General features: G+C 39.3%; 2 protein-coding genes and 2 pseudogenes across 7 annotated transcripts in view; 3 read left to right on the forward strand and 1 right to left on the reverse strand.

Annotated features, from left to right (window-relative positions):
- Pex12 (peroxisomal biogenesis factor 12) overlaps window positions 1-24,707 on the reverse strand; it is a 36,737-nt gene extending 12,030 nt beyond the window's left edge. Inside the window, exon 1 of one of the 4 annotated variants that reach the window (XM_034334486.2) lies at window positions 24,255-24,707. The gene's annotated coding sequence lies outside the window, so the exon portion shown is untranslated. Of the gene's footprint in view, window positions 1-5,696; window positions 5,839-12,382; window positions 12,466-24,250 lie in introns of those variants that run through there. The other 3 variants (XM_034334484.2, XM_076689805.1, XM_034334485.2) reach the window with 3 other exon arrangements.
- On the forward strand, window positions 1,547-5,799 carry LOC117608833 (nose resistant to fluoxetine protein 6-like). The gene is made up of 13 exons (XM_034334474.2): window positions 1,547-2,510; window positions 2,590-2,834; window positions 3,237-3,430; window positions 3,526-3,650; window positions 3,726-3,968; window positions 4,046-4,253; window positions 4,348-4,513; window positions 4,590-4,669; window positions 4,726-4,821; window positions 4,895-5,024; window positions 5,158-5,332; window positions 5,446-5,588; window positions 5,661-5,799. The coding sequence occupies exons 1-13, from the start codon at window positions 2,303-2,305 to the stop codon at window positions 5,766-5,768; spliced, it is 2,121 nt and encodes a 706-aa protein (XP_034190365.2). The 5' UTR covers window positions 1,547-2,302; the 3' UTR covers window positions 5,769-5,799.
- Window positions 7,868-12,454, forward strand: LOC117608835 (nose resistant to fluoxetine protein 6-like; annotated as a pseudogene). Its single transcript, XR_013062639.1, has 12 exons — window positions 7,868-9,518; window positions 9,598-9,842; window positions 9,931-10,124; window positions 10,220-10,332; window positions 10,408-10,650; window positions 10,728-10,935; window positions 11,030-11,195; window positions 11,272-11,351; window positions 11,408-11,503; window positions 11,577-11,706; window positions 11,844-12,018; window positions 12,132-12,454. The product of XR_013062639.1 is annotated as a nose resistant to fluoxetine protein 6-like (transcript).
- Window positions 20,028-23,815, forward strand: LOC117608988 (nose resistant to fluoxetine protein 6-like; annotated as a pseudogene). The gene is made up of 11 exons (XR_013062638.1): window positions 20,028-20,220; window positions 20,300-20,544; window positions 20,947-21,140; window positions 21,236-21,363; window positions 21,439-21,681; window positions 21,759-21,966; window positions 22,052-22,226; window positions 22,303-22,534; window positions 22,608-22,737; window positions 22,871-23,045; window positions 23,162-23,815. The product of XR_013062638.1 is annotated as a nose resistant to fluoxetine protein 6-like (transcript).
- Window positions 24,708-24,904: the final 197 nt, after the last annotated feature.

Raw genomic sequence — 24,904 nt, forward strand, 5'->3', positions numbered from 1 at the left:
AATTTTAGTTTTTAACCTCTAGCGGGACACGGTCTGATATTTAGAACCTCCCACCCACACCATTGTGTTCCTCTCGTCAAGGGCTTTCTAATGACATACCACCCATCTGGATTTGCCGCCCAGCTTTTGAGTAAACTCAATATATATAGTTGAAATCATTTTAGTTTTTGACCTCTAGCGGGTCAAGGTCACATATTTAAGACCTCCCACCCACGCCATTGTGTTCGTCTCGTCAAGGGCTTTCTCATGATATATGACCCATCCGGATTTGCGTCCCACCTTTTGGTAAAGTCCAACCGTGTCTGGGGCAGGGGTCGTCTGTTGTCAGCCCCACTGACGAGTCTAACAGACGATCCCGAGACGAAACACCGCTTTGTTTTCTCGACTGCTACAGAATAATTTCCCTAATTCTCTCATAACCCGTTCAGTCGGATTAGACTCAGATGAAAATACAACCTTAATCCCGTTTTTAAGCAATTCATTTTTCAAAATCTTGGCGGTAAATTGTGATCCATTATCGGATACGGTACGCTTCGGTTGGCCGATTTTTACACAATAATCGCTCAGAATCTTCCCGGTGACAATTCTCGCAGTCGCTTATTTCTTTGGTTTTAGCTCAACAAGTATCGAGAACGCGTCTAAAACCACAAATATATACTGGACGTATCCTACCGACCTTGGAAGAGGTCCATAGAAATCAACGGTCACCAAAATGTTTTTCCAGTACTGCTTTATATTCCTCACTGTTCATCATGCCCTCTACTGGGACAAGAGTGCCAGGTCCCGAGTGCGAAAAACAGCCCCTGAACCTCTTCTTGATAGGACGTTTGACTGATTGCACAATGCGGGCAGCAGTGAGTTTTTCATCCGCACTTTTACGAACGAATTTTGATCGCCGGTCCTGCACTACAAAGTGTGTCTCGTCTGAGAATAACACCTTCTTCCTGTACGGCCTAGTGGGCCTTATGACTTCTCCCATCTTCCAAGAATTCTCTGCACACCGTAGAGTCGTGAATCTTCACCCCAGCATTTTCTTTATTTTACTGGAGGTCATGGCTGGTTTTTCTGGGACGCAGTTTACTGTTCCATAAAAGAAAAACTTCATTTCAAGGAGTAATCTGCCATTTTCTTACGTTGACTTACGATCCTATTACTATGTAACAACTTCGAATACATTAAACAAGTACTTAAATCCTTCTTTTTGCACCGTTTCTTTTCTGATTTAAATACATGCTTCTTTTCAATCGTAGCAATAAATCTGGTTGCTTCAAAAGCCGGACTCTCCTGGGGTTCGATCAGGCATAGAGAGGAGAGTTTTACGACACCAAGATGTCCGACCTCCGACCCCGAGAACATGGTCAAAATGATGACATAAGATGATGACGGAGTTGATGGACTTATGTCCGATGACGGTATAGGACGCCTCATTCGACACGGCTCATCGGGAGCAACAAAAAACCCCGTCGCGATTTCGCCTGGGAGTGCCAGTGCCGCCAAACCACCCCCAAAACCACTATTAAGCATTACTTCGGGGGAGGGCGACCATGAAAAGTAAATACCTAACCTAACCTAAACTGGTCCTCATCAGAAGCGATTGCTCCTCTCACCCGTTCTTCCTTTCCTCCTTCACCTGATGATGACGATCATGTCATCCTCTTCCGCATCATTTCTTAATCGGGGAAAGAGAGCGGATGATCCCGGTCGGATCAGAGGGTGGCTACTGCTTCACGCGTCTCCGTTCCTCTTCCAGGCCATCATCATCCTTGCTATGCTTTTGGCCTCATGAGAGTCTCCTCTCCTAAATAGAGATTTTAGACAAGTCAACACTTGCTTTCCTTTTCTTTCCATCGCCATCTCCATCCATCATCATCATCATCTTATGTCATCATTTGGACCATGTTTCCGTGGTCGGAAGTCCGACATCTTGGGGTCATAAAACTCCCCTCTCCATGCCCAGTCGAATGAGCCGCTCGCCATATCGTCAGCCGATATAACTCCAGGAGACCCAAAGCCGTACAGTGTAATACGAAAAAAAACACACAAAAAATTATCGTAAACTTGTACTTTAATTAACGATCATGGTGGGGTGTTCTGGTGTGTCTTTAAAGACGACGACGACAACGACGACGATGTAAGTAACAAAGGCGACGCTCTCAATTGGATAACGTTATTCTGAAACCCTGGTGTTCCTCATTTCAAGTTCAACGGATTGTTAGATCACTATCCATATATTAATCACAAAACTAGTGATTGCATCAACTTCGGAGTTAACTAAGAAGCGTTAAATAATTTACTGGATACAATGAAATACAAGAGGATGAAGATCATTCTGCTAGCGTGCACGTGTGTGACGATTAATGCACTCAAACCAGAGCCAGAAGCGTTGATGCGAAACTTGCCTGGTTATGCGATTACCACCGGAACGCAACAGCTAAATTCGACCAGATGCCGAAGAGAAATGCAGATATTCCGGGACGCGGTAGACAACGGTGTACTTTGGAGTTTGAGAAGTCCGTAGTGTGTTTTCTTCGGTAAATCTTTACTGCAAATGGACACAATTAAAAATGGGATGTTGTTGTTATTTTCTAGTGTTGGACGCGAGCGGACAACCAACGTCGGGATACATTTCAGGAAACAACTATTGGGTGGGAAATAGACAAGAATGCGAGTTCCTTAGTCAGAAGAGACAATTTCCATTGTCAGAGAAGACGATTCGAAATAATTCGATCTACCGTAATCCAGCCGAAGAGTTTCCACCTTTCGAGCTCAACTTCTTTGTTGCTCATCTCAATCAGAATGGCACTGTGCAGTATCATATAAGTGTTCCTATGGAAGTACGAATGATTCCTGTTCTTCTCAAGCTGAGAGTGGGGTTGGGTTATAGAAACCGGGGTAACCTCCGAACGAGCTGATTTTTTTACCATAGATAGCCATTGAGGTGATGATTCCCCCGCAGAGGTCAAAAACCAAAATTGTCCAAAAAGTGGTTTCCGCGCCGATCCTGGTAAGGAGATAAAAAAAAAAGAGAGAAAAAACCAATTTTAGTTTTCGACCTCTGCGGGGGTGGTGGAATAGTTAAGAGATGAGATGACCACCGTTGATATCCCCACTTCAAGGGCTTTCTATGGTAAAAAAATCAGCTCGATCGGAGGTTACCCCGGTTTCCATAATTTAACCGAGTGTGGTAAACAGGAGAATAGAAGAAACGTAGTATCTCTAAACTGACATCCTTTTAGACGATAATAGTACTCGGACTTTGTCTACCAGCATCCTGCAGCGAATACGAAGTGGGTACAATGCTAAAGAAGGTATTCGACGATAGACTTCTTCTAGTTGGACAACTCTATTCGACGGACTTTGAGTTGATGAAAATCTCTAATCTGAAAGATGATCATGCGTGGCTTCTCAGTGGAAAAATCATTACGATTTTGTACGTAAACGCAATTACAGATCAAAGGATTCCCAATTTAAATGATTAAATACCGATCGAATTTAACCTCAATATTCAATTTTGCTTGTTCGTAGATTTATTTTGACAGTATTATTCGGTACAACGATAGTAGCCACGTTATACGATATTCTCATCTATCAGAAACGTCTACAGAAAAAAACAGACGACGACGACGACGACGACGACGGCGGCACTATCGGTAAGCGATAGTTTTGAGATAGTTTTACGATCGTAGTGTTGTTTAATAATAGAACTGTTGTTTAATAATATGTAGAATTAAAGAACAACACGGTGGAGAAATTGATATATATCGAAGAGGACGCTGTACCATCAGAACCGAAAGCAGAGAATCGAATTGCAAAAATCCTTATATGTTTCTCAGCTTATTCGAACATGAAACAAATATTCAAATTAGACAATAGTTCAAATGATTTGAAAGCGTTTCATGGCATGAAGGTTATTGGAATGATATGGATCATGTTTGGCCACGTTATATACTACACCCTGAACGTTATTGGTAAAATAAATGTAGTTACTTGAAATAATTCATTTATTCACACAATGTCTAATCTTATGGTGTTCCGCTAAGTTTAGGTAACAAGGCAGAGGACTATATAATACTGAGCAATATTGAATCGCAAATCTTAGCCAATGGTACATTTGTTGTGGATACGTTTTTCTTTATCAGTGGTTTCCTCCTGGTGCTTGGATTTCCAAAGAAGTTACAAAGGAACGAAAATAACGCTTCATTTAGCAGGAATGTAATGATTTTCATTCGTGCAATCATCAAAAAATACATCAGGTACTCTAAGGCTTTCTTGATGTTCATCAAAGCGTTATCTTGATTAAACCGACTAGACTTGTTCATATAAAAAATTCTAACCAAAATTCAAAAGGGTTACACCGATGTACTTGATTATAATATTGCTCTCCATCATAAACTTCACTTGGATTGAGAAATTTTCATTGATGTATTTCCATGAACCGATGCACGAACTATGCTCAAAATACTGGTGGAGAAATATACTCTACATCAATAATCTCTTTGAATGGGATGATATGGTATGGTAAATCTAAATTTATTGGCAATATAAAATTATTGGCAAATCTATACTTTACAGAGAAATAACTGTTTTAGTGTCTGACATGGAGCTGGTATCTCGCCAATAACATGCAGTTCTTTGTTTTTGGTATCTTTGTTTTGATTTTATCAAGCAGGTAAGTGTGTCATCAATATTCGTAGAAACTTTTTATTGCAATTTAATCACTTTCAGCTACTATTACACTGCTCTAAGCTTAAGCATTGCTACTATGTTTTTATGCATATTGGTGCACGCTTATATAACGTACGATATAGGATACATTCCTACGTGAGTGTAATAAATATTTGTTTATTTATGGTATATTTATTAAATATGAAGAATCTAAACGTACCCTTTGTAGATTCGATATACAACTTGAGACGCTTACTTCCATATACATACTACCATGGATGAGAATACCACCGTTCATAGTAGGGATGGGCACAGCGGTGTTTCTTGCAAAATGCAATTATAAATTACATCTGTCAAGGGTACCTAATTACTGATCCTTTTTTCTTTTCAATAAAACAATACTTTCAAAGCTTTTAATTTTTGCGAAAACACTTTACTTACTGGTGTCCCTACATAAATGCTATCTGTATCACTTTTTATCTAATATTTCAGAAATGGTTAGCTTCCTGCTGGTTCCTCAGCGTTTTGTGTAATTGCACGATTCTATTTGGTATGTCAAATAGAAACGTGTCGCTTACTGTATCAGTATTTTACGAGACGTTTAGCAGATTTGCTTGGAGCCTTGGAATAGCGTGGCTCGTAATCGCCTGTGCCACAAACAATGGCGGTAAAACCGAACAATATCTTACAAAATTACTATGTGATTTTTTTTAAATAGAACACACCTAAGTACAATACGAATGGTGATAACTGCTTTCTTTGTTTTTCTCGCAATTGCAGGTATCGTAAATCAATTTTTGTCACTAAAGTATTGGACTCCCTTCAGCAGAGTAACGTTCTGCGCTTATCTTCTAAATCCATTCTTAATACAATTAATGGGTATGTTTAGCAATTATCCATTCAACGTTGAAGTTTTAACGACCGTAAGTTTCTAATATTATTCGTAGCCTCTACAGACATGTGAATTTTTGAAAATACTGTTTATTTCATTTCAGGATGTTTATGGTATCGCAATATGTGTAGTTACTTACTTTGTGGCTTTTGGATTGTCGGCGATGATTGAAGTACCTACAACAATATTCTTACGAACACTCAGTACATAGTATGGTGGACCTCGAAGTGCACAAATTACTTTATTGCAGTTTATGGCGGGGCCAGATAGGGCCCGCAGGAAGGTCCTGTACGAAGGAACCAGCTGGGCTCTTCATGCGCGGATTACACAATACAACCTTCAACCTGTCCGATCAGCAGCGGGGGCTTTCTTTATTTTCGATTCGATAGAAAAAGGTTAGGTTTGGTTAGGTTAGTTAGCCAAAAAGTACTAATAAAAAAGGGCCTGAATAGCTTTAGTCAATGAAAAATAACTATCTACTTCATATCTTGTAAAAAATTATATCACTGACAGCCTGGAAGGCCTTAATCATTCAAAAAATATTAGTATTAAATTATTTTTCAGCTTTGCAGGGCTATGTTCAGAGCTCTGTACACTGCTAGATATATGTATGTACACTGAGTTGCATTGAACTTGTCGCAGTGAAGTTGGCTACAAATTCACTAACACATTCACACCGCGTCGTCAGTGCATGTACAATCAGTACAATAAGTTTCATTAAAACTTGTCGCGGTGAAGTTGGCCACTAATTCATTCAGTGACGCGGCGTGAATGTGTTAGTGAATTTGTAGCCAACTTCACTGCGACAAGTTCAATGCAACTCAGGGTACACGTCTGTACGTTTTTCTTACGGATAATCTCAGCGACGAGGAAGGTCTGCGAGATCGGGTATTCAAATACCTTTCAAGCTACTATAATAACCATACAGTACGTTGTTTGTTGTTAGGCACCATTATTACTGTTGCAGTCTGCCCCCGTTTGCTCGCGTTCGTTAAAACCGAGAAAGACCAGATTCTTGCTTTGTGGAATCGAAACTAAACTCTGTTAATTCAATTCACTATAAAATTATAAATTAGAATGAAACTCATTAAATACTGCGACAGTTACACTCAAAAGTTGTAAAGTCCCGTTACAAGGCGAATAAATTCAGATCATTTATAGCTTACATATTGTTATTCAACTATATCAACCAGTCCAGACAACTCACTAAGGTGTACTTTTACCGCTCGAGGTTCACTAATCAAGTTACGAGGCCTAGTACCAACATTTCCTGCCGCTCCCTACGTTATCCGTACATAGGTTCGCATCCGCGTCTATTTCCTTACGCTCCGATTGTTACCTATTAACACTGGTCAAGCGATTAATAACTCCTTAACCGAAATAAAGCCCGGGCCACGCAGTCACCTTCTCCGGCTCGTAAAATATACATTGTATATGGTAATTGGTCTCCATGCAGTTACCGATAGAAACAGCATATAAACGATGATCGCATGTCGATGCATACACTGCTATGAACGCATCCGTATAGGCAGAATTCACTTTAGTGGTAACAAATTTAGTGATTATTTAGATTACGGACGGCACTTCCGATTTCCATGATTTTTAAAGATGTTGTAGCGATCATCCTTACTTCTTTTATTATCGCTATCGCGCACGCTGTCGATCCATTATCGACATGATTACCGACTAAACACTATTATCGATTAAGTATAATTATTGCAATAAAATTAATTATGAAAAGATAAAGATAATAATTCTTATAATTAAATCTTCGGCGGGATGTTACACTAGTCACTACGGCTCGGTCAATGTTTCTTCGTTTCTTGAAAGGATCGGTTCGGCAATATGACTGGGCCAGTACGGGCGAGAAGTTTCCGTTTGATGTGTGCTCTTCCTTTAATACGAAGATACGCCCATGAAAATTTCATCGAGACCGGTCAACTCATTTAAAAGTTATAAGTAATTAATATTACCGAAAATCGCGACTTTTCGTCTAAGAACGAAACTAGTCACGATTTCCGGAAATTTTAATTACTTTTAACTTTTGAATGCGTTGACCGATCTCGATGAAATTTTTAGCATACACAGAACTTATCTGAATCTGCGAAAGACATATCTTAAATTTTCATTATAGGCTCACATAAAAAACTTGATAAATTACCATCCACTACCTTTTTTCACGATTTTAATAAATTGTAATTTTATAAAACGATGAAATAATTATTTTAGTGAATTAATTTTTATACCTTCTCAAAAAACGTTCAAGATATTTAGTCCAATTTTAACCGAGGTATTCCATTTTAAACAGTGCCTACTCACTTTTGCCTCTCAGTATATGTAATCGCATCTATTCGTAAGGATTTATGTATTCCTTGCACGCAAAATCTCGCGAATCGTATAGGTGTAAAATATCGACGGTTTTGAAGCCTTGGACACTCTGACATTAAGAAGAATTTTTGATTATCATAATATTACGATCCTATTACTATGTAACAAGTTCGAATACATTAAATAGTACTTAAATCCTTCTTTTTGCATCGTTTTTTTTCTGATTTTAATAAATGCTTCTTTTTCTATCGTTGCAAAAACCGTGATTGGTTGCGTCACAAGCCGGACACTCCTGGAGTTATGTCGGTTGGCGATGGACAGGGGAGTATTACGACACCAACATGTCCGACCATTGACACCGAGATCAAAATGATGACGGAGTTGATGAAGTTACGTCCGATGACGGTATGGGACGCCTCATTCGACAGGGCTCATCGAGGGCCACAAACATCCTAATAGGACCCATGATCTCAGAGGCCGGGAGCATGATGAAACTTCAACCTAACCCAACCTAACCTTTTTTTTTACGAGGGAGGAAAAATGCGTTACGCACTCCAGGCAGATGGACGCCCGGTAGTGTGGGACTCCTACCATTATAGTGTACCCACTAAAAAACATCGCCTCGATTTCGCCTAGCGGTGCCAGTGCCACCGGACCAACCCCGGATCCGCTATTAAGCATTACTTCGGGGGAGGGGGACAAAGAATCTGGCCGTGAAAACTAAATACCTAACCTAACCTAACCTAAGCTGGTCCTCATCAGAAGCGATCGCTCCTCTCCCCCGTTCTTCCTTTCCTCCTTTTCCTGAAGACGACGATCATGTCATCCTCTTCCCCATCAATTCTTAATCGGAGGAACGATAGCGGATGATCCCGTTCGGATCAGAGGTTGGCTACTACTTCCCTCCTCTCCATTCCTCCTCCAGGCCATCATCACCCAGGCCATGCTCTTGGCCTCATTAGAATCTCCTCACCTTGATAGGGATTCTGGGCAAGACAACATTTGCTTTTCTCTCCATTGCTATCTCCATCCATCATCGTGATCATCTTATGCCATCATTTGATCAAACTTCCCTCCCCGTGCCCAGGCGAATGAGCCCCCTCCCCGGAAAGTCGCGCGACATACCGACAGAAAAAGCTGTATAGTGTAATATGAAAAAAAAAGAGAAAAAAAGAAAAAAAAATACCGCAAACTTGTACTCTAATTAACGAACCTGGTGGGATATTTTGATGTGTCTTTAAATACGACGACGATGTAAGTCACAAAGGCGACGCTCTCAATTGGATAACGTCATTCTGAAACCCTGGTGTTCCTCATTTCAAGTTCAACGGATTGTTAGACCACTATCCATATATTAATCACAAAACTAGTGATTGCATCAACTTCGGAGTTAACTAAGAAGCGTTAAATAATTTACTGGATACAATGAAATACAAGAGGATGAAGATCATTCTGCTAGCGTGCACGTGCGTGACGATTAATGCACTCAAACCAGAGCCAGAAGCGTTGATGGGAAACTTGCCTGGTTATGCGATTACCACCGGAATGCAACAGCTAAATTCGACCAGATGCCGAAGAGAAATGCAGATATTCCGGGACGCGGTAGACAACGGTGTACTTTGGAGTTTGAGAAGTCCGTAGTGTGTTTTCTTCGGTAAATCTTCACTGCAAATCGACACAATTAAAAATGGGATGTTGTTGTTATTTTCTAGTGTTGGACGCGAGCGGACAACCAACGTCAGGATACATTTCAGGAAACAACTATTGGGTGGGAAATAGACAAGGATGCGAGTTCCTTAGCCAGAAGAGACAATTTCCATTGTCTGAGAAGAAGATTCGAAATAATTCGATCTACCGTAATCCAGCTGAAGAGTTTCCGCCATTCGAGCTCAACTTCTTTGGTGCTCATCTCCGTCAGAATGGCACTGTGCAGTATCATATGATAGTTCCTATCCACGTACGAATGATTCCTGTTCTTTTTAAGCTGCGAGTGGCGAACAGAAGAATAGAGGAAACGTAGTATCTCTAAATTGACATCTTTTTAGGAGATAATAGTACTCGGACTTTGTCTGCCAGCATCCTGCAGCGAAAACGAAGTGGGTACAATGCTAAAGAAGGTATTCGACGATAGACTTCTTCTAGTTGGACAACTCTATTCGACGGACTTTGAGTTGATGAAAATCTCTAATCTGAAAGATGATCATGCATGGCTTCTCAGTGGAAAAATTATTACGATTTTGTACGTAAACGCGATTACAGATCAAAGGATTCCAAATTTAAATGATTAAATACCGATCGAATTTAACTACAATATTCAATTTTGCCTGTTCGTAGATTTATTTTGACAGTATTATTCGGTACAACGATAGTAGCCACGTTATACGATATTCTCATCTATCAGAAACGTCTACAGAAAAATACAGACGACGACAACGACAGCACTATCGGTAAGCGATGGTTTTGAGATAGTTTTACGATCGTAGTGTTGTTTAATAATAGTACTGTTGTTCAATAATATGTAGAATTAAAGAACAACACGGAGGAGAAGTCGGAATATAATGAAGAGGACGCTGTACCATCAGAACCGAAAGCGGAGAATCGAATTGCAAAAATCCTTATATGTTTCTCAGCTTATTCGAACATGAAACAAATATTCAAATTAGACAATAGTTCGAAAGAATTGAGAGCGTTTCATGGCATAAAGGTGTTAGGAATTATATGGACCATTTATGTCCACGTTATATACTACGCACTGAACATTATTGGTAAAATAAATGTAGTTACTTGAAATAATTCATTTATTCACACAATTTCTAATCTTATGGTGGTCCGCTAAATTTAGGTAACAAGGCAGAGGATTATATAACAATGAGCAATATTGAATCGCAAATCATAGCCAATGGTACATTATCTGTGGATACGTTTTTCTTTATCAGTGGTTTCCTCGTGGTGTTTGGATTTACAAAGAAATTACAAAGGAACGAAAATAACGTTTCATTAAGCAGTAATGTAATGACTTTCATTCGTGCAATCATCAAAAGCTACATCAGGTACTCCCAGGGTTTCTTAATGTTCATCAAACCATTATCTTGATTAAAACGACTGGACTTGTTCATATAAAAAATTCTAACTATGATTCAAAAGGTTTACACCGACGTACTTGATTATAATATTGCTCGCCATCATAAACTTCACTTGGATTGAGAAATTTTCATTGATGGATTTCAATGAACCGATGCACGAACTATGCTCAAAATACTGGTGGAGAAATATACTCTACATCAATAATCTCTTCGAATGGAATGATATGGTATGGTAAATCTAAATTTATTGGCAACATAAAATTATTGGCAAATCTATACTTTACAGAGAAATAATTGTTTTAGTGTCTGACATGGAGCTGGTATATCGCCAATAACATGCAGTTCTTTGTTTTTGGTATCTTTGTTTTGATTTTATCAAGCAGGTAAGTGTGTCATCAATATTCGTAGAAACTTTTTATTGTAATTTAATCACTTTCAGCTACTATTACACTGCTCTAAGCTTAAGCATTGCTACTATGTTTTTATGCATATTCGTGCACGCTTATATAACGTACGACATAGGATACATTCCTACGTGAGTGTAATAAATATTTGTTTATTTATTGTATATTTGTTAAATATGGAGAATCTAAACGTACTCTTTGTAGATTCGATATGCAAAGTGAGACGTTTACTTTCATATACATACGACCATGGATGAGAATACCACCGTACATAGTAGGGATGGGCACAGCGGTGTTTCTTGCAAAATGCAATTATAAATTACATCTGTCAAGGGTACCTAATTACTGATCCTTTTTTCTTTTCAATATTACAATAATTTCAAAGCTTTCAATTTTTGCAAGAACACTTTACTTACTGATGTTCCTATACATATAAATGCTATCTGTATCACTTTTTATCTAATATTTCAGACATCGTTAGCTGCCTGCTGGTTCCTCAGCGTTTTGTGTAATTGCACGATTCTATTTGGTATCTCAAATAGAAACGTGTCGCTTACCGTATCAGTCCTTTACGAGACGTTTAGCAGATTTGCTTGGAGCCTTGGAATAGCGTGGCTCGTAATCGCCTGTGCCACAAACAATGGCGGTAAAACCGAACAATATCTTACAAAATTACTATTTGATTTTTTTAAAATAGAACACACCTAAGTACAATACGAATGCTGATAAGTGCTTTCTTTGTTTTTCTTGCAATTGCAGGTATCGTAAATCAATTTTTGTCACTAAAGTATTGGACTCCCTTCAGCAGAGTAACGTTCTGCGCTTATCTTCTAAATCCACTCATAATACAATTAATGGGTATGTTTAGCAATTATCCATTCAACGTTGAAGTTTTAACGACCGTAAGTTTCTAATATTATTCGTATCCTCTACAGACATGTGAATTTTTGAAAATACTATTTATTTCATTTCAGAGTGCTTATGGTATCGCAATATGTGTAGTTACTTACTTTGTGGCTTTTGGATTGTCGGCGATGATTGAAGTACCTACGACAATATTCTTACGAACACTCAGTACATAGTATGGTGGACCTCGAAGTGCACAAATTACTTTATTGCAATTTATGGCGGGGCCAGATAGGGCCCGCAGGAAGGTCCTGTACGAAGGAGCCAGCTGGGCTCTTCATGCGCGGATTACACAATACAACCTTCAACCTGTCCGATCAGCAGCGGGGGTTTCTTTATTTTCGATTCGATAGAAAAAGGTTAGGTTTGGTTAGGTTAGTTAGCCAAAAAGTACTAATAAAAAAAGTCCTGAATAGCTTTAGTCAATGAAAAATAACTACCTACTTCATATCTTGTAAAAATTATATCTCTGATAGCCTGGAAGACCTTAATCATTCAAAAAATATTAGTATTAAATTATTTTCCAGCTTGGCAGAGCTATGTTCAGAGCTCTGTGTACTACTAGATATATGTATGTAAAGTACAGGATCTTTGTGCGGGCCCTTTATGTCCCCACCATAAAGTAATTTGCGCAGTTCATTCACGACCGTACACGTCAGTACGTTTTTCTTACGGATAATCTCAGCGACGAGGAAGGTCTGCGAGATCGGGTATTCAAATACCTTTCAAGCAACTATAATAACCATACAGTACGTTGTTTGTTGTTAGGCACCATTATTACTGTTGCAGTCTGCCCCCGTTTGCTCGCGTTCGTTAAAACCGAGAAAGACCAGATTCTTGCTTTGTGGAATCGAAACTAAACTCTGTTAATTCAATTCACTATAAAATTATAAATTAGAATGAAACTCATTAAATACTGCGACAGTTACACTCAAAAGTTGTAAAATCCCGTTACAAGGCGAATAAATTCAGATCATTTATAGCTTACATATTGTTATTCAACTATATCAACCAGTCCAGACAACCCACTAAGGTGTACTTTTACCGTTCGAGGTTCACTAATCAAGTTACGAGGCCTAGTACCAACATTTCCTGCGGCTCCCTACGTTATCCGTACATAGGTTCGCATCCGCGTCTATTTCCTTACGCTCCGATTGTTACCTATTAACACTGGTCAAGCGATTAATAACTCCTTAACCGAAATAAAGCCCGGGCCACGCAGTCACCTTCTCCGGCTCGTAAAATATACATTGTATATGGTAATTGGTCTCCATGCAGTTACCGATAGAAACAGCATATAAACGATGATCGTATGTCGATGCATACACTGCTATGAACGCATCCGTATAGGCAGAATTCACTTTAGTGGTAACAAATTTAGTGATTATTTAGATTACGGACGGCACTTCCGATTTCCATGATTTTTAAAGATGTTGTAGCAATCATCCTTACTTCTTTTATTATCGCTATCGCGCACGCTGTCGATCCATTATCGACATGATTACCGACTAAACACTATTATCGATTAAGTATAATTATTGCAATAAAATTAATTATGAAAAGATAAAGATAATAATTCTTATAATTAAATCTTCGGCGGGATGTTACACTAGTCACTACGGCTCGGTCAATGTTTCTTCGTTTCTTGAAAGGATCGGTTCGGCAATATGACTGGGCCAGTACGGGCGAGAAGTTTCCGTTTGATGTGTGCTCTTCCTTTAATACGAAGATACGCCCATGAAAATTTCATCGAGACCGGTCAACTCATTTAAAAGTTATAAGTAATTAATATTACCGAAAATCGCGACTTTTCGTCTAAGAACGAAACTAGTCACGATTTCCGGAAATTTTAATTACTTTTAACTTTTGAATGCGTTGACCGATCTCGATGAAATTTTTAGCATACACAGAACTTATCTGAATCTGCGAAAGACATATTTTAAATTTTCATTATAGGCTCACATAAAAAACTTGATAAATTACCATCCACTACTTTTTTTCACGATTTTAATAAATTGTAATTTTATAAAACGATGAAAATACTTATTTTAGTGAATTAATTTTTATACCTTCTCAAAAAACGTTCAAGATATTTAGTCCAATTTTAACCGAGGTATTCCATTTTGAACAGTGCCTACTCACTTTTGCCTCTCAGTATATGTAATCGCATCTATTCGTAAGGATTTATGTATTCCTTGCACGCAAAATCTCGCGAATCGTATAGGTGTAAAATATCGACGGTTTTGAAGCCTTGGACACTCTGACATTAAGAAGAATTTTTGATTATCATAATATTACGATCCTATTACTATGTAACAAGTTCGAATACATTAAATAGTACTTAAATCCTTCTTTTTGCATCGTTTTTTTTCTGATTTTAATAAATGCTTCTTTTTCTATCGTTGCAAAAACCGTGATTGGTTGCGTCACAAGCCGGACACTCCTGGAGTTATGTCGGTTGGCGATGGACAGGGGAGTATTACGACACCAACATGTCCGACCATTGACACCGAGATCAAAATGATGACGGAGTTGATGAAGTTACGTCCGATGACGGTATGGGACGCCTCATTCGACAGGGCTCATCGAGGGCCACAAACATCCTAATAGGACCCATGATCTCAGAGGCCGGGAGCATGATGAAACTTCAACCTAACCCAACCTAACCTTTTTTTTTACGAGGGAGGAAAAATGCGTTACGCACTCCAGGCAGATGGACGCCCGGTAGTGTGGGACTCCTACCATTATAGTGTACCCACTAAAAAACATCGCCTCGATTTCGCCTAGCGGTGCCAGTGCCACCGGACCAACCCCGGATCCGCTATTAAGCATTACTTCGGGGGAGGGGGACAAAGAATCTGGCCGTGAAAACTAAATACCTAACCTAACCTAACCTAAGCTGGTCCTCATCAGAAGCGATCGCTCCTCTCCCCCGTTCTTCCTTTCCTCCTTTTCCTGAAGACGACGATCATGTCATCCTCTTCCCCATCAATTCTTAATCGGAGGAACGATAGCGGATGATCCCGTTCGGATCAGAGGTTGGCTACTACTTCACTCCTCTCCATTCCTCCTCCAGGCCATCATCACCCAGGCCATGCTTTTGGCCTCATGAGAATCTCCTCACCTTGATAGGGATTTTGGACAAGACAACACTTGCTTTTCTCTCCATTGCTATCTCCATCCATCATCGTCATCATGCAGAGAATCGAATTGCAAAAATCCTTATATGTTTCTCAGCTTATTCGAACATGAAAGAAATATTCAAATTAGACAATAGTTCAAATGATTTGAAAGCGTTTCATGGCATGAAGGTTATTGGAATGATATGGACCATTTATGTCCACGTTATATACTACACACTGAACGTTATTGGTAAAATAAATGTAGTTACAGTAAAAGCTGGATATATGCAACAAACATTGGGACCCAGACATTGCATATATCCAGTCGAGGTGTCTAATCTCAGGTTACACGCGACGAGCAGCCAACCGTGAACGTAGAAAAGGACAGACAGTGGTGGAAAGAGAGAGGACCGATGATCAAAGGAAAGAGCCGAAACGTATCGGTGTGACTAATACTAATTCAACTATAAAACTTTTTTATTTTTTACTTTTTTTTACTGAAACTTTTACTAACGCATTGGTGAAATTTTTCGGATTAAAATGATACCAAACACGATATAGTTTGAATTATAATTACTTGCTAAAATTGATGTTAAATTTTTGCTAAAAGCAAAGGAGGATTGGAAATGAAAACCGGTTGCGGTGTCGGCTCGGGTTTCAAACGTTGCATATATCCAGCCGAGGTGTCGATTCTGGGCATTTAATGTTGCATATATCCAGTCTTGGTGTCGATTCTGCGTCCGTACAAATCGTTTGTACCGTGCCGCGATACCTATCCTACGTTCGTACACAACATGCGACATGTTGCATGTTGCATGTTGCGTGTTTGATGTATCTTTGGTGTACAGTTTTATTATTATTTTAATAAATAAATATAATTCAAATTATATCGTGTTTGGTACCATTTTAATCAGAAAAATCTCACAAATGCGTTAGTAAATGTTTCATTAAGAAAAAGTTAAAAATAAAAAAGTTTTATCGTTCAATTAGTATTAGTCACACCGATATTACGGTCGGATCATATTACACGGTTTCCTCGCCGAGCGGCTCGGTTCGGCTTAGGGGGATCCCCCCAAGTGGAGGGGATAGCGATGTTGCATATATCCAGCCAAACTTTTGTTGCATATATCCAGCTTTTACTGTACTTGAAATAATTCATTTATTCACACAATTTCTAATCTTATGGTGGTCCGCTAAGTTTAGCTAACAAGGCAGAGGGCTGTATAACATTGAGCAATATTGAATCGCAAATCATAGCCAATGGTACATTATCTGTGGATACGTTTTTCTTTATCAGTGGTTCCCTCGTGGTGTTTGGATTTACAAAGAAGTTACAACGGAACGAAAATAACGTTTCATTAAGCAGTAATGTAATGACTTTCATTCGTGCAATCATCAAAAGCTACATCAGGTACTCCCAGGGTTTCTTAATGTTCATCAAACCATTACCTTGATTAAACCGACTGGACTTGTTCATATAAAAAATTCTAACTATGATTCAAAAGGTTTACACCGACGCACAGTGGGACAAAACGGCTTTCGGCGATCAAAATTCGATTTTCGTGAATTCGAAAATTGAAAAACTAATTACAAACATCGATAGATGATAAACTGTAGTTTAACGTAGTGTAATCCGTTTTTTCATATTTGCTTCCGTTTTGCCGTGGTTCGCACTCAAAGTCAGTAGAAATTCGTCAAAACGAAACGCTGATAATATTACCCGTAACTTCAATGTACGATTCTGATGAATTTTACTCAGAAAGATACAATTCAAATGAATGATAAAGTTTACTAGGATAGTATAGATTTTATTCAGTGCATAAAGTAAGTTAAAATGTTAACAACTTTTTAAATAATAGGATCTGATTGAAACGAAGTACATTTAACTAAAATCTCAACTTTGAGCTTGATTTTAAAAAAATGCCACAACTTGCCACATGTTCGTTTTTAACCTCTAGCGGGTCAGGGTCTGATATTTATGACCTCCCACCCACACCATTGTGTTCCTCTCGTCAAGGGCTTTCTAATGACATACGACCCATCTGGATTTGCCGCCCAGCTTTTGAGTAAACTCAATATATATATTTGAAATCATTTTAGTTTTTGACCTCTAGCGGGTCAAGGTCACATATTTATGACCTCCCACCCACGCCATTGTGTTCCTCTCGTCAAGGGCTTTCTCATGATATATGACCCATCCGGATTTGCGTCCCACCTTTTGGTAAAGTCCAACCCCTTTGGTACCGAGCCCCAATGCAATTCCACTGGAATAAATCCAGTACTACAATGTGTCGTATGATTTAATAAGTCTTCTATTCGCAATATATATTTAGCCCATTTGCTGTGTTGCTCAAAGCAAAACACACGGAATTGTCGCAATCGTGTTTAGTGAAGGGGGTTTCGTCTCCCCGGACGCCTGGAGTTCGGGCCGGGACCGTTAGGTGGCGGCGAGAGGAACCGTGCTCTCACAAGCGCTCGCCCGGCATGCGGCTCCGTATATATACAAGTTTCGAACCGCGGTATGATAGGTGTCTGGGGCAGGGGTCGTCTGTTGTCAGCCCCACTGACGAGTCTAACAGACGATCCCGAGACGAAACATCGCTTTGTTTTCTCGACTGCTACAGAATAATTTCCCTAATTCTGTCATAACCCGTTCAGTCGGATTAGATTCAGATGAAAATACAACCTTAATCCCGTTTTTAAGCAATTCATTTTTCCAAATCTTGGCGATAAATTGTGATCCATTATCGGATACGGTACGCTTCGGTTGGCCGATTTTTACACAATAATCGCTCAGAATCTTCCCGGTGACAATCCTCGCAGACGCTTTTTTCTTTGGATATAGCTCAACAAGTATCGAGAACGCGTCTAAAACCACAAATATATACTGGACGCATCCCACCGACCTTGGAAGAGGTCCATAGAAATCAACGGTCACCAAAATGTTTTTCCAGTACTGCTTTATATTCCTCACTGTTCATCATGCCTTCTACTGGGACAAGAATGCCAGGTCCCGAGTGCGAAAAACAGCCCCTGAACCTCTTCTTGATAGGACGTTTGACTGATTGCACAATGCGGGCAGCAGTGAGTTTTTCATCCGCACTTTTACGAACGAATTTTGATCGCCGGTCCTGCACTAGAAAGTGTGTCCCGTCTGAGAACAACACCTTCTTCCTCTACGGCCTAGTGGGCATATTTTTTGCCCCAATTGAGTCTCTTCCTCATAATAAGGGCAGTCAGGAGTTGTTTCTTCTGCGGCCTTATGACTTCTCCCACCTTCCGAGAGTCCTCTGCACACCGTAGAGTCGTGAATCTTCACCCCAGCCTTTTCTTTATTTTACTGGAGCTCGTGGCTGGTTTTTCTGGGACTCAGTTTACTGTTCCATAAAAGAAAAACTTCATTTCAAGGAGTAATCTGCCATTTTCTTAGGTTGACTTACGATCCTATTACTATGTAACAACTTTGAATACATTAAAGAAGTACTTAAATCCTTCTTTTTGCACCGTTTCTTTTCTGATTTAAAAAAATGCTTCTTTTTCAATCGTAGCAATAAATCTGGTTGCTTCAAAAGTCGGACTCTCCTGGGGTTCGATCAGGCATAGAGAGGAGAGTTTTACGACACCAAGATGTCCGACCTCCGACCCCGAGAACATGGTCAAAATGATGACATAAGATGATGACGGAGTTGATGGACTTATGTCCGATGACGGTATAGGACGCCTCATTCGACACGGCTCATCGGGAGCAACAAAAAACCCCGCCGCGATTTCGCCTGGGAGTGCCAGTGCCGCCAAACCACCCCCAAAACCACTATTAAGCATTACTTCGGGGGAGGGCGACCATGAATCTGGCCAAGAAAAGTAAATACCTAACCTAACCTAAACTGGTCCTCATCAGAAGCGATTGCTCCTCTCACCCGTTCTTCCTTTCCTCCTTCACCTGATGATGACGATCATGTCATCCTCTTCCGCATCATTTTTTAATCGGGGAAAGAGAGCGGATGATCCCGGTCGGATCAGAGGGTGGCTACTGCTTCACGCGTCTCCGTTCCTCTTCCAGGCCATCATCACCCTTGCTATGCTTTTGGCCTCATGAGAGTCTCCTCTCCTAAATAGAGATTTTAGACAAGTCACCACTTGCTTTCCTTTTCTTTCCATCGCCATCTCCATCCATCATCATCATCATCTTATGTCATCATTTGGACCATGTTTCCGTGGTCGGAAGTCCGACATCTTGGGGTCATAAAACTCCCTTCTCCATGCCCAGTCGAATGAGCCGCTCGCCATATCGTCAGCCGATATAACTCCAGGAGACCCAAAGCCGTACAGTGTAATACGAAAAAAAACACACAAAAAATTATCGTAAACTTGTACTTTAATTAACGATCATGGTGGGGTGTTCTGATGTGTCTTAAAAGACGACGACGACAACGACGACGATGTAAGTAACAAAGGCGACGCTCTCAATTGGATAACGTTATTCTGAAACCGTGGTGTTCCTCATTTCAAGTTCAACGGATTGTTAGATCACTATCCATATATTAATCACAAAACTAGTGATTGCATCAACTTCGGAGTTAACTAAGAAGCGTTAAATAATTTACTGGATACAATGAAATACAAGAGGATGAAGATCATTCTGCAAGCGTGGACGTTTGTGACGATTAATGCACTCAAACCAGAGCCAGAAGCGTTGATGCGAAACTTGCCTGGTTATGCGATTACCACCGGAACGCAACAGCTAAATTCGACCAGATGCCGAAAAGAAATGCAGATATTCCGAGACGCGGTAGACCACGGTGTACTTTGGAGTTTGAGAAGTCCGTAGTGTGTTTTCTTCGGTAAATCTTCACTGCAAATGGACACAATTAAAAATGGGATGTTGTTGTTATTTTCTAGTGTTGGACGCGAGCGGACAACCAACGTCGGGATACATTTCAGGAAACCACTATTGGGTGGGAAATAGACAAGAATGCGAGTTCCTTAGCCAGAAGAGACAATTTCCATTGTCAGAGAAGAAGATTCGAAATAATTCGATCTACCGTAATCCAGCCGAAGAGTTTCCTCCTTTCGAGCTCAACTTCTTTGGTGCTCATCTCAATCAGAATGGCACTGTGCAGTATCATATAAGTGTTCCTATGGAAGTACGAATGATTCCTGTTCTTCTCAAGCTGAGAGTGGGGTTGGGTTATGGAAACCGGGGTAACCTCCGAACGAGCTGATTTTTTTACCATAGATAGCCATTGAGGTGATGATTCTCCCGCAGAGGTCAAAAACCAAAATTGTCCAAAAAGTGGTTTCCGCGCCGATCCTGGTAAGGAGATAAAAAAAAAAGAGAGAAAAAACCAATTTTAGTTTTTGACCTCTGCGGGGGTGGTGAAATAGTTAAAAGATGAGATGACCACCGTTGATATCCCCACTTCAAGGGCTTTCTATGGTAAAAAAATCAGCTCGATCGGAGGTTACCCCGGTTTCCATAATTTAACCGAGTGTGGTAAACAGGAGAATAGAAGAAACGTAGTATCTCTAAACTGACATCCTTTTAGACGATAATAGTACTCGGACTTTGTCTACCAGCATCCTGCAGCGAATACGAAGTGGGTACAATGCTAAAGAAGGTATTCGACGATAGACTTCTTCTAGTTGGACAACTCTATTCGACGGACTTTGAGTTGATGAAAATCTCTAATCTGAAAGATGATCATGCGTGGCTTCTCAGTGGAAAAATCATTACGATTTTGTACGTAAACGCAATTACAGATCAAAGGATTCCCAATTTAAATGATTAAATACCGATCGAATTTAACTTCAATATTCAATTTTGCTTGTTCGTAGATTTATTTTGACAGTATTATTCGGTACAACGATAGTAGCCACGTTATACGATATTCTCATCTATCAGAAACGTCTACAGAAAAAAACAGACGACGACGACGACGACGACGACGACGGCGGCACTATCGGTAAGCGATAGTTTTGAGATAGTTTTACGATCGTAGTGTTGTTTAATAATAGAACTGTTGTTCAATAATATGTAGAATTAAAGAACAACACGGTGGAGAAATTGATATATATCGAAGAGGACGCTGTACCATCAGAACCGAAAGCAGGGAATCGAATTGCAAAAATCCTTATATGTTTCTCAGCTTATTCGAACATGAAACAAATATTCAAATTAGACAATAGTTCAAATGATTTGAAAGCGTTTCATGGCATGAAGGTTATTGGAATGATATGGATCATGTTTGGCCACGTTATATACTACAGCCTGAACGTTATTGGTAAATTAAATGTAGTTACTTGAAATAATTCATTTATTCACACAATGTCTAATCTTATGGTGTTCCACTAAGTTTAGCTAACAAGGCAGAGGGCTATATAATATTGAGCAATATTGAATCGCAAATCATATCCAATGGTATATTTCCTGTGGATACGTTTTTCTTTATCAGTGGTTTCCTCGTGGTGTTTGGATTTACAAAGAAATTACAAAGGAACGAAAATAACGTTTCATTAAGCAGTAATGTAATGACTTTCATTCGTGCAATCATCAAAAGATACATCAGGTACTCCCAGGCTTTCTTGATGTTCATCAAACCATTATCTTGATTAAACCGACTGGACTTGTTCATATAAAAAATTCTAACTATGATTCAAAAGGTTTACATCGACGTACTTGATTATAATATTGCTCGCCATTATAAACTTCGCTTGGGTTGAGAAATTTTCGTTGATGTATTTCCATGAACCGATGCACGAACTATGCTCAAAATACTGGTGGAGAAATATACTCTACATCAATAATCTCTTCAAATGGAATGATATGGTATGGTAAATCTAAATTTATTGGCAATATAAAATTATTGGCAAATCTATACTTTACAGAGAAATAATTGTTTTAGTGTCTGACATGGAGCTGGTATATCGCCAATAACTTGCAGTTCTTTGTTTTCAGTATCTTTGTTTTGATTTTATCAAGCAGGTAAGTGTGTTATCAATATTCGTAGACACTTTTCATTGTAATTTAATCACTTTCAGCTACTATTACACTGCTCTAACCTTAAGCATTGCTACTATGTTTTTATCCATATTGGTGCACGCTTATATAACGTACGATATAGGATACATTCCTACGTGAGTGTAAAAAATATTTGTTTCTTTATTGTATATTTGTTAAATATGGAGAATCTAAACGTACCCTTTGTAGATTCGATATACAACTTGAGACGCTTACTTCCATATACATACGACCATGGATGAGAATACCACCGTACATAGTAGGGATGGGCACATCGGTGTTTCTTGCAAAATGCAATTATAAATTACACCTGTCAAGGGTACCTAATTACTGATCCTTTTTTCTTTTCAATATTACAATACTTTCAAAGCTTTCAATTTTTGCGAAAACACTTTACTTACTGGTGTCCCTACATAAATGCTATCTGTATCCCTTTTTATCTAATATTTCAGAAATCGTTAGCTGCCTGCTGGTTCCTCAGCGTTTTGTGTAATTGCACGATTCTATTTGGTATCTCAAATAGAAACGTGTCGCTTACTGTATCAGTCCTTTACGAGACGTTTAGCAGATTTGCTTGGAGCCTTGGAATAGCGTGGCTCGTAATCGCCTGTGCCACAAACAATGGCGGTAAAACCGAACAATATCTTACAAATTTATTACTATTTGATTTCTTTTAAATAGAACACACCTAAGTACAATACGAATGCTGATAAGTGCTTTCTTTGTTTTTCTTGCAATTGCAGGTATCGTAAATCAATTTTTGTCATTGAACTACTGGATTCCCTTCAGCAGAGTAACGTTCTGCGCTTATCTTCTAAATCCATTTTTAATACAATTAATGGGTATGGTTAGCAATTATCCATTCAACCCTGATGTTATAACGATCGTAAGTTTCTAATATTATTCGTATCCTCTACAGACATGTGAATTTTTGAAAACACTATTTATTTCATTTCAGGGTGCTTATGGTATCGCAATATGTGTAGTTACTTTCTTTGTGTCTTTTGGATTGTCGGCGATGATTGAAGTACCTACGACAATATTCTTACGAACACTCAGTACATAGTATGGTAGTCCTCGAAGAGCACAAATTACTTTATTGCAGTTTATTGCGGGGCCATAAAGGGCTCGCAGGAAGGTCTTGTACGAAGGAGCCAGCTAGGCTCTTTAGATAGAAAAAGGTTAGGTTTGGTTATGTTAGTTAGCCAAAAAGTACTAAAAAAAAAGGCCTGAATGGCTTTAGTCAATGAAAAATAATTATTTATTTCATATCTTGAAAAGAAATATGTTTCTGGCAGTCTGGAAGGCCTTAATCATCCAGAAAATATTAATATTAAACTATTTATCGACTCTTCAGAGCTCTGTATACTACCAGGTATACAGTACAGGACCTTCGTGCGGGCCCATTATGGCACCCGCCATAAAGTAATTTGTGCAGTTCATGCACGATATTTAAATAAAATTTATATTTTAAAATTCTAAAATTGTATTTTTCATTTACACGTCAGTAAGTTTCTCTTACGGATAATCTCTGCGACGAAGAAACTCTGCGAGATCAGGTATTCAAATCCCTTTGAAACTACTACAGTAACCATGCAGTACGTTGTTTGCTGTTAGGCACTATTATTAACGTTGCAGTCCGCCCCCATTTTTTCGCGTTCGTTAAAACCGAGAAAGACTAGATTCTTGCTTTGTGGAATCGAAACTAAACTCTCTTAATTCAATTCACTTTAAAATTGTAAATTAGTGCTGAGTGTAATGAAAGGGTTAAAAAAATAATCGCCAAGAACGACACAAAAGTATTGTATTTTTCACGAGAGAGTAGTACTTACATACCATTGGATGAACGAACTTTGGTTTTGTCTGCGCATGTTGGCTCTGATTGGTTCTGCCACGCTCCGCTACCAAGGTAACACGCAAGCGCCGTACGGCTGCATGTCGTCACTAGCCGTGCCGAAGTAAAAGTGGCAACACCGTGGGAGTCCGGTCTGAATATATCAACACCTACCCTACTCTATCTGCCTCCCGGATTCCCAGATTCCCAGCCAATCAACGTCGTCAGACTCTCGGCTACTCTCTGGACTTCACATAACCTCTTTGGTTTCGTTCCAATAATTTCGCATGTTTCAAAGTTTTTATTAACTTATATACACGTTTATCAATTCTTAAATGTTTCAATTTGATCCAAAGATGGTTTCATTTTGCTTCATACCTAAATTTTCTTGAAACCACTGTAAATATTTCAAATATCATGCTTCACAACACCAAATTACTTCGAGAGTACACTGAATTGCAGTGAAATTGGCTACAAATTCACTAACACATTCACACCGCAGCGTCGGTGAACCGATCTCGCCATCGACTCACCGACGCGGCGTGAATGTGTAGGGAATTTGTAGCCAACTTCACTGCGACAAGTTCAATGCAACTCCGATGACAAGAAGTCTCGCGGGACGGAAGAGGGGCAAGAGAAGATACTATGCACA

This window comes from Osmia lignaria, chromosome 8 (genome assembly GCF_051020975.1).
Source record: "Osmia lignaria lignaria isolate PbOS001 chromosome 8, iyOsmLign1, whole genome shotgun sequence".
Taxonomy (NCBI): Eukaryota; Metazoa; Arthropoda; class Insecta; order Hymenoptera; family Megachilidae; genus Osmia; species Osmia lignaria.

What these genes read in the sequence shown, in the direction of transcription:
- LOC117608833 (XM_034334474.2), top strand. Translation starts at nt 2,303, where the DNA reads ATGAAATACAAGAGGATGAAGATCATTCTGCTAGCGTGCACGTGTGTG. An exon ending in CTACACCCTGAACGTTATTG is followed by an intron (nt 3,969 to 4,045) that starts GTAAAATAAATG and finishes CGCTAAGTTTAG; the next exon opens with GTAACAAGGCAGAGGACTAT. An exon ending in CTGTGCCACAAACAATGGCG is followed by an intron (nt 5,333 to 5,445) that starts GTAAAACCGAAC and finishes TCGCAATTGCAG; the next exon opens with GTATCGTAAATCAATTTTTG.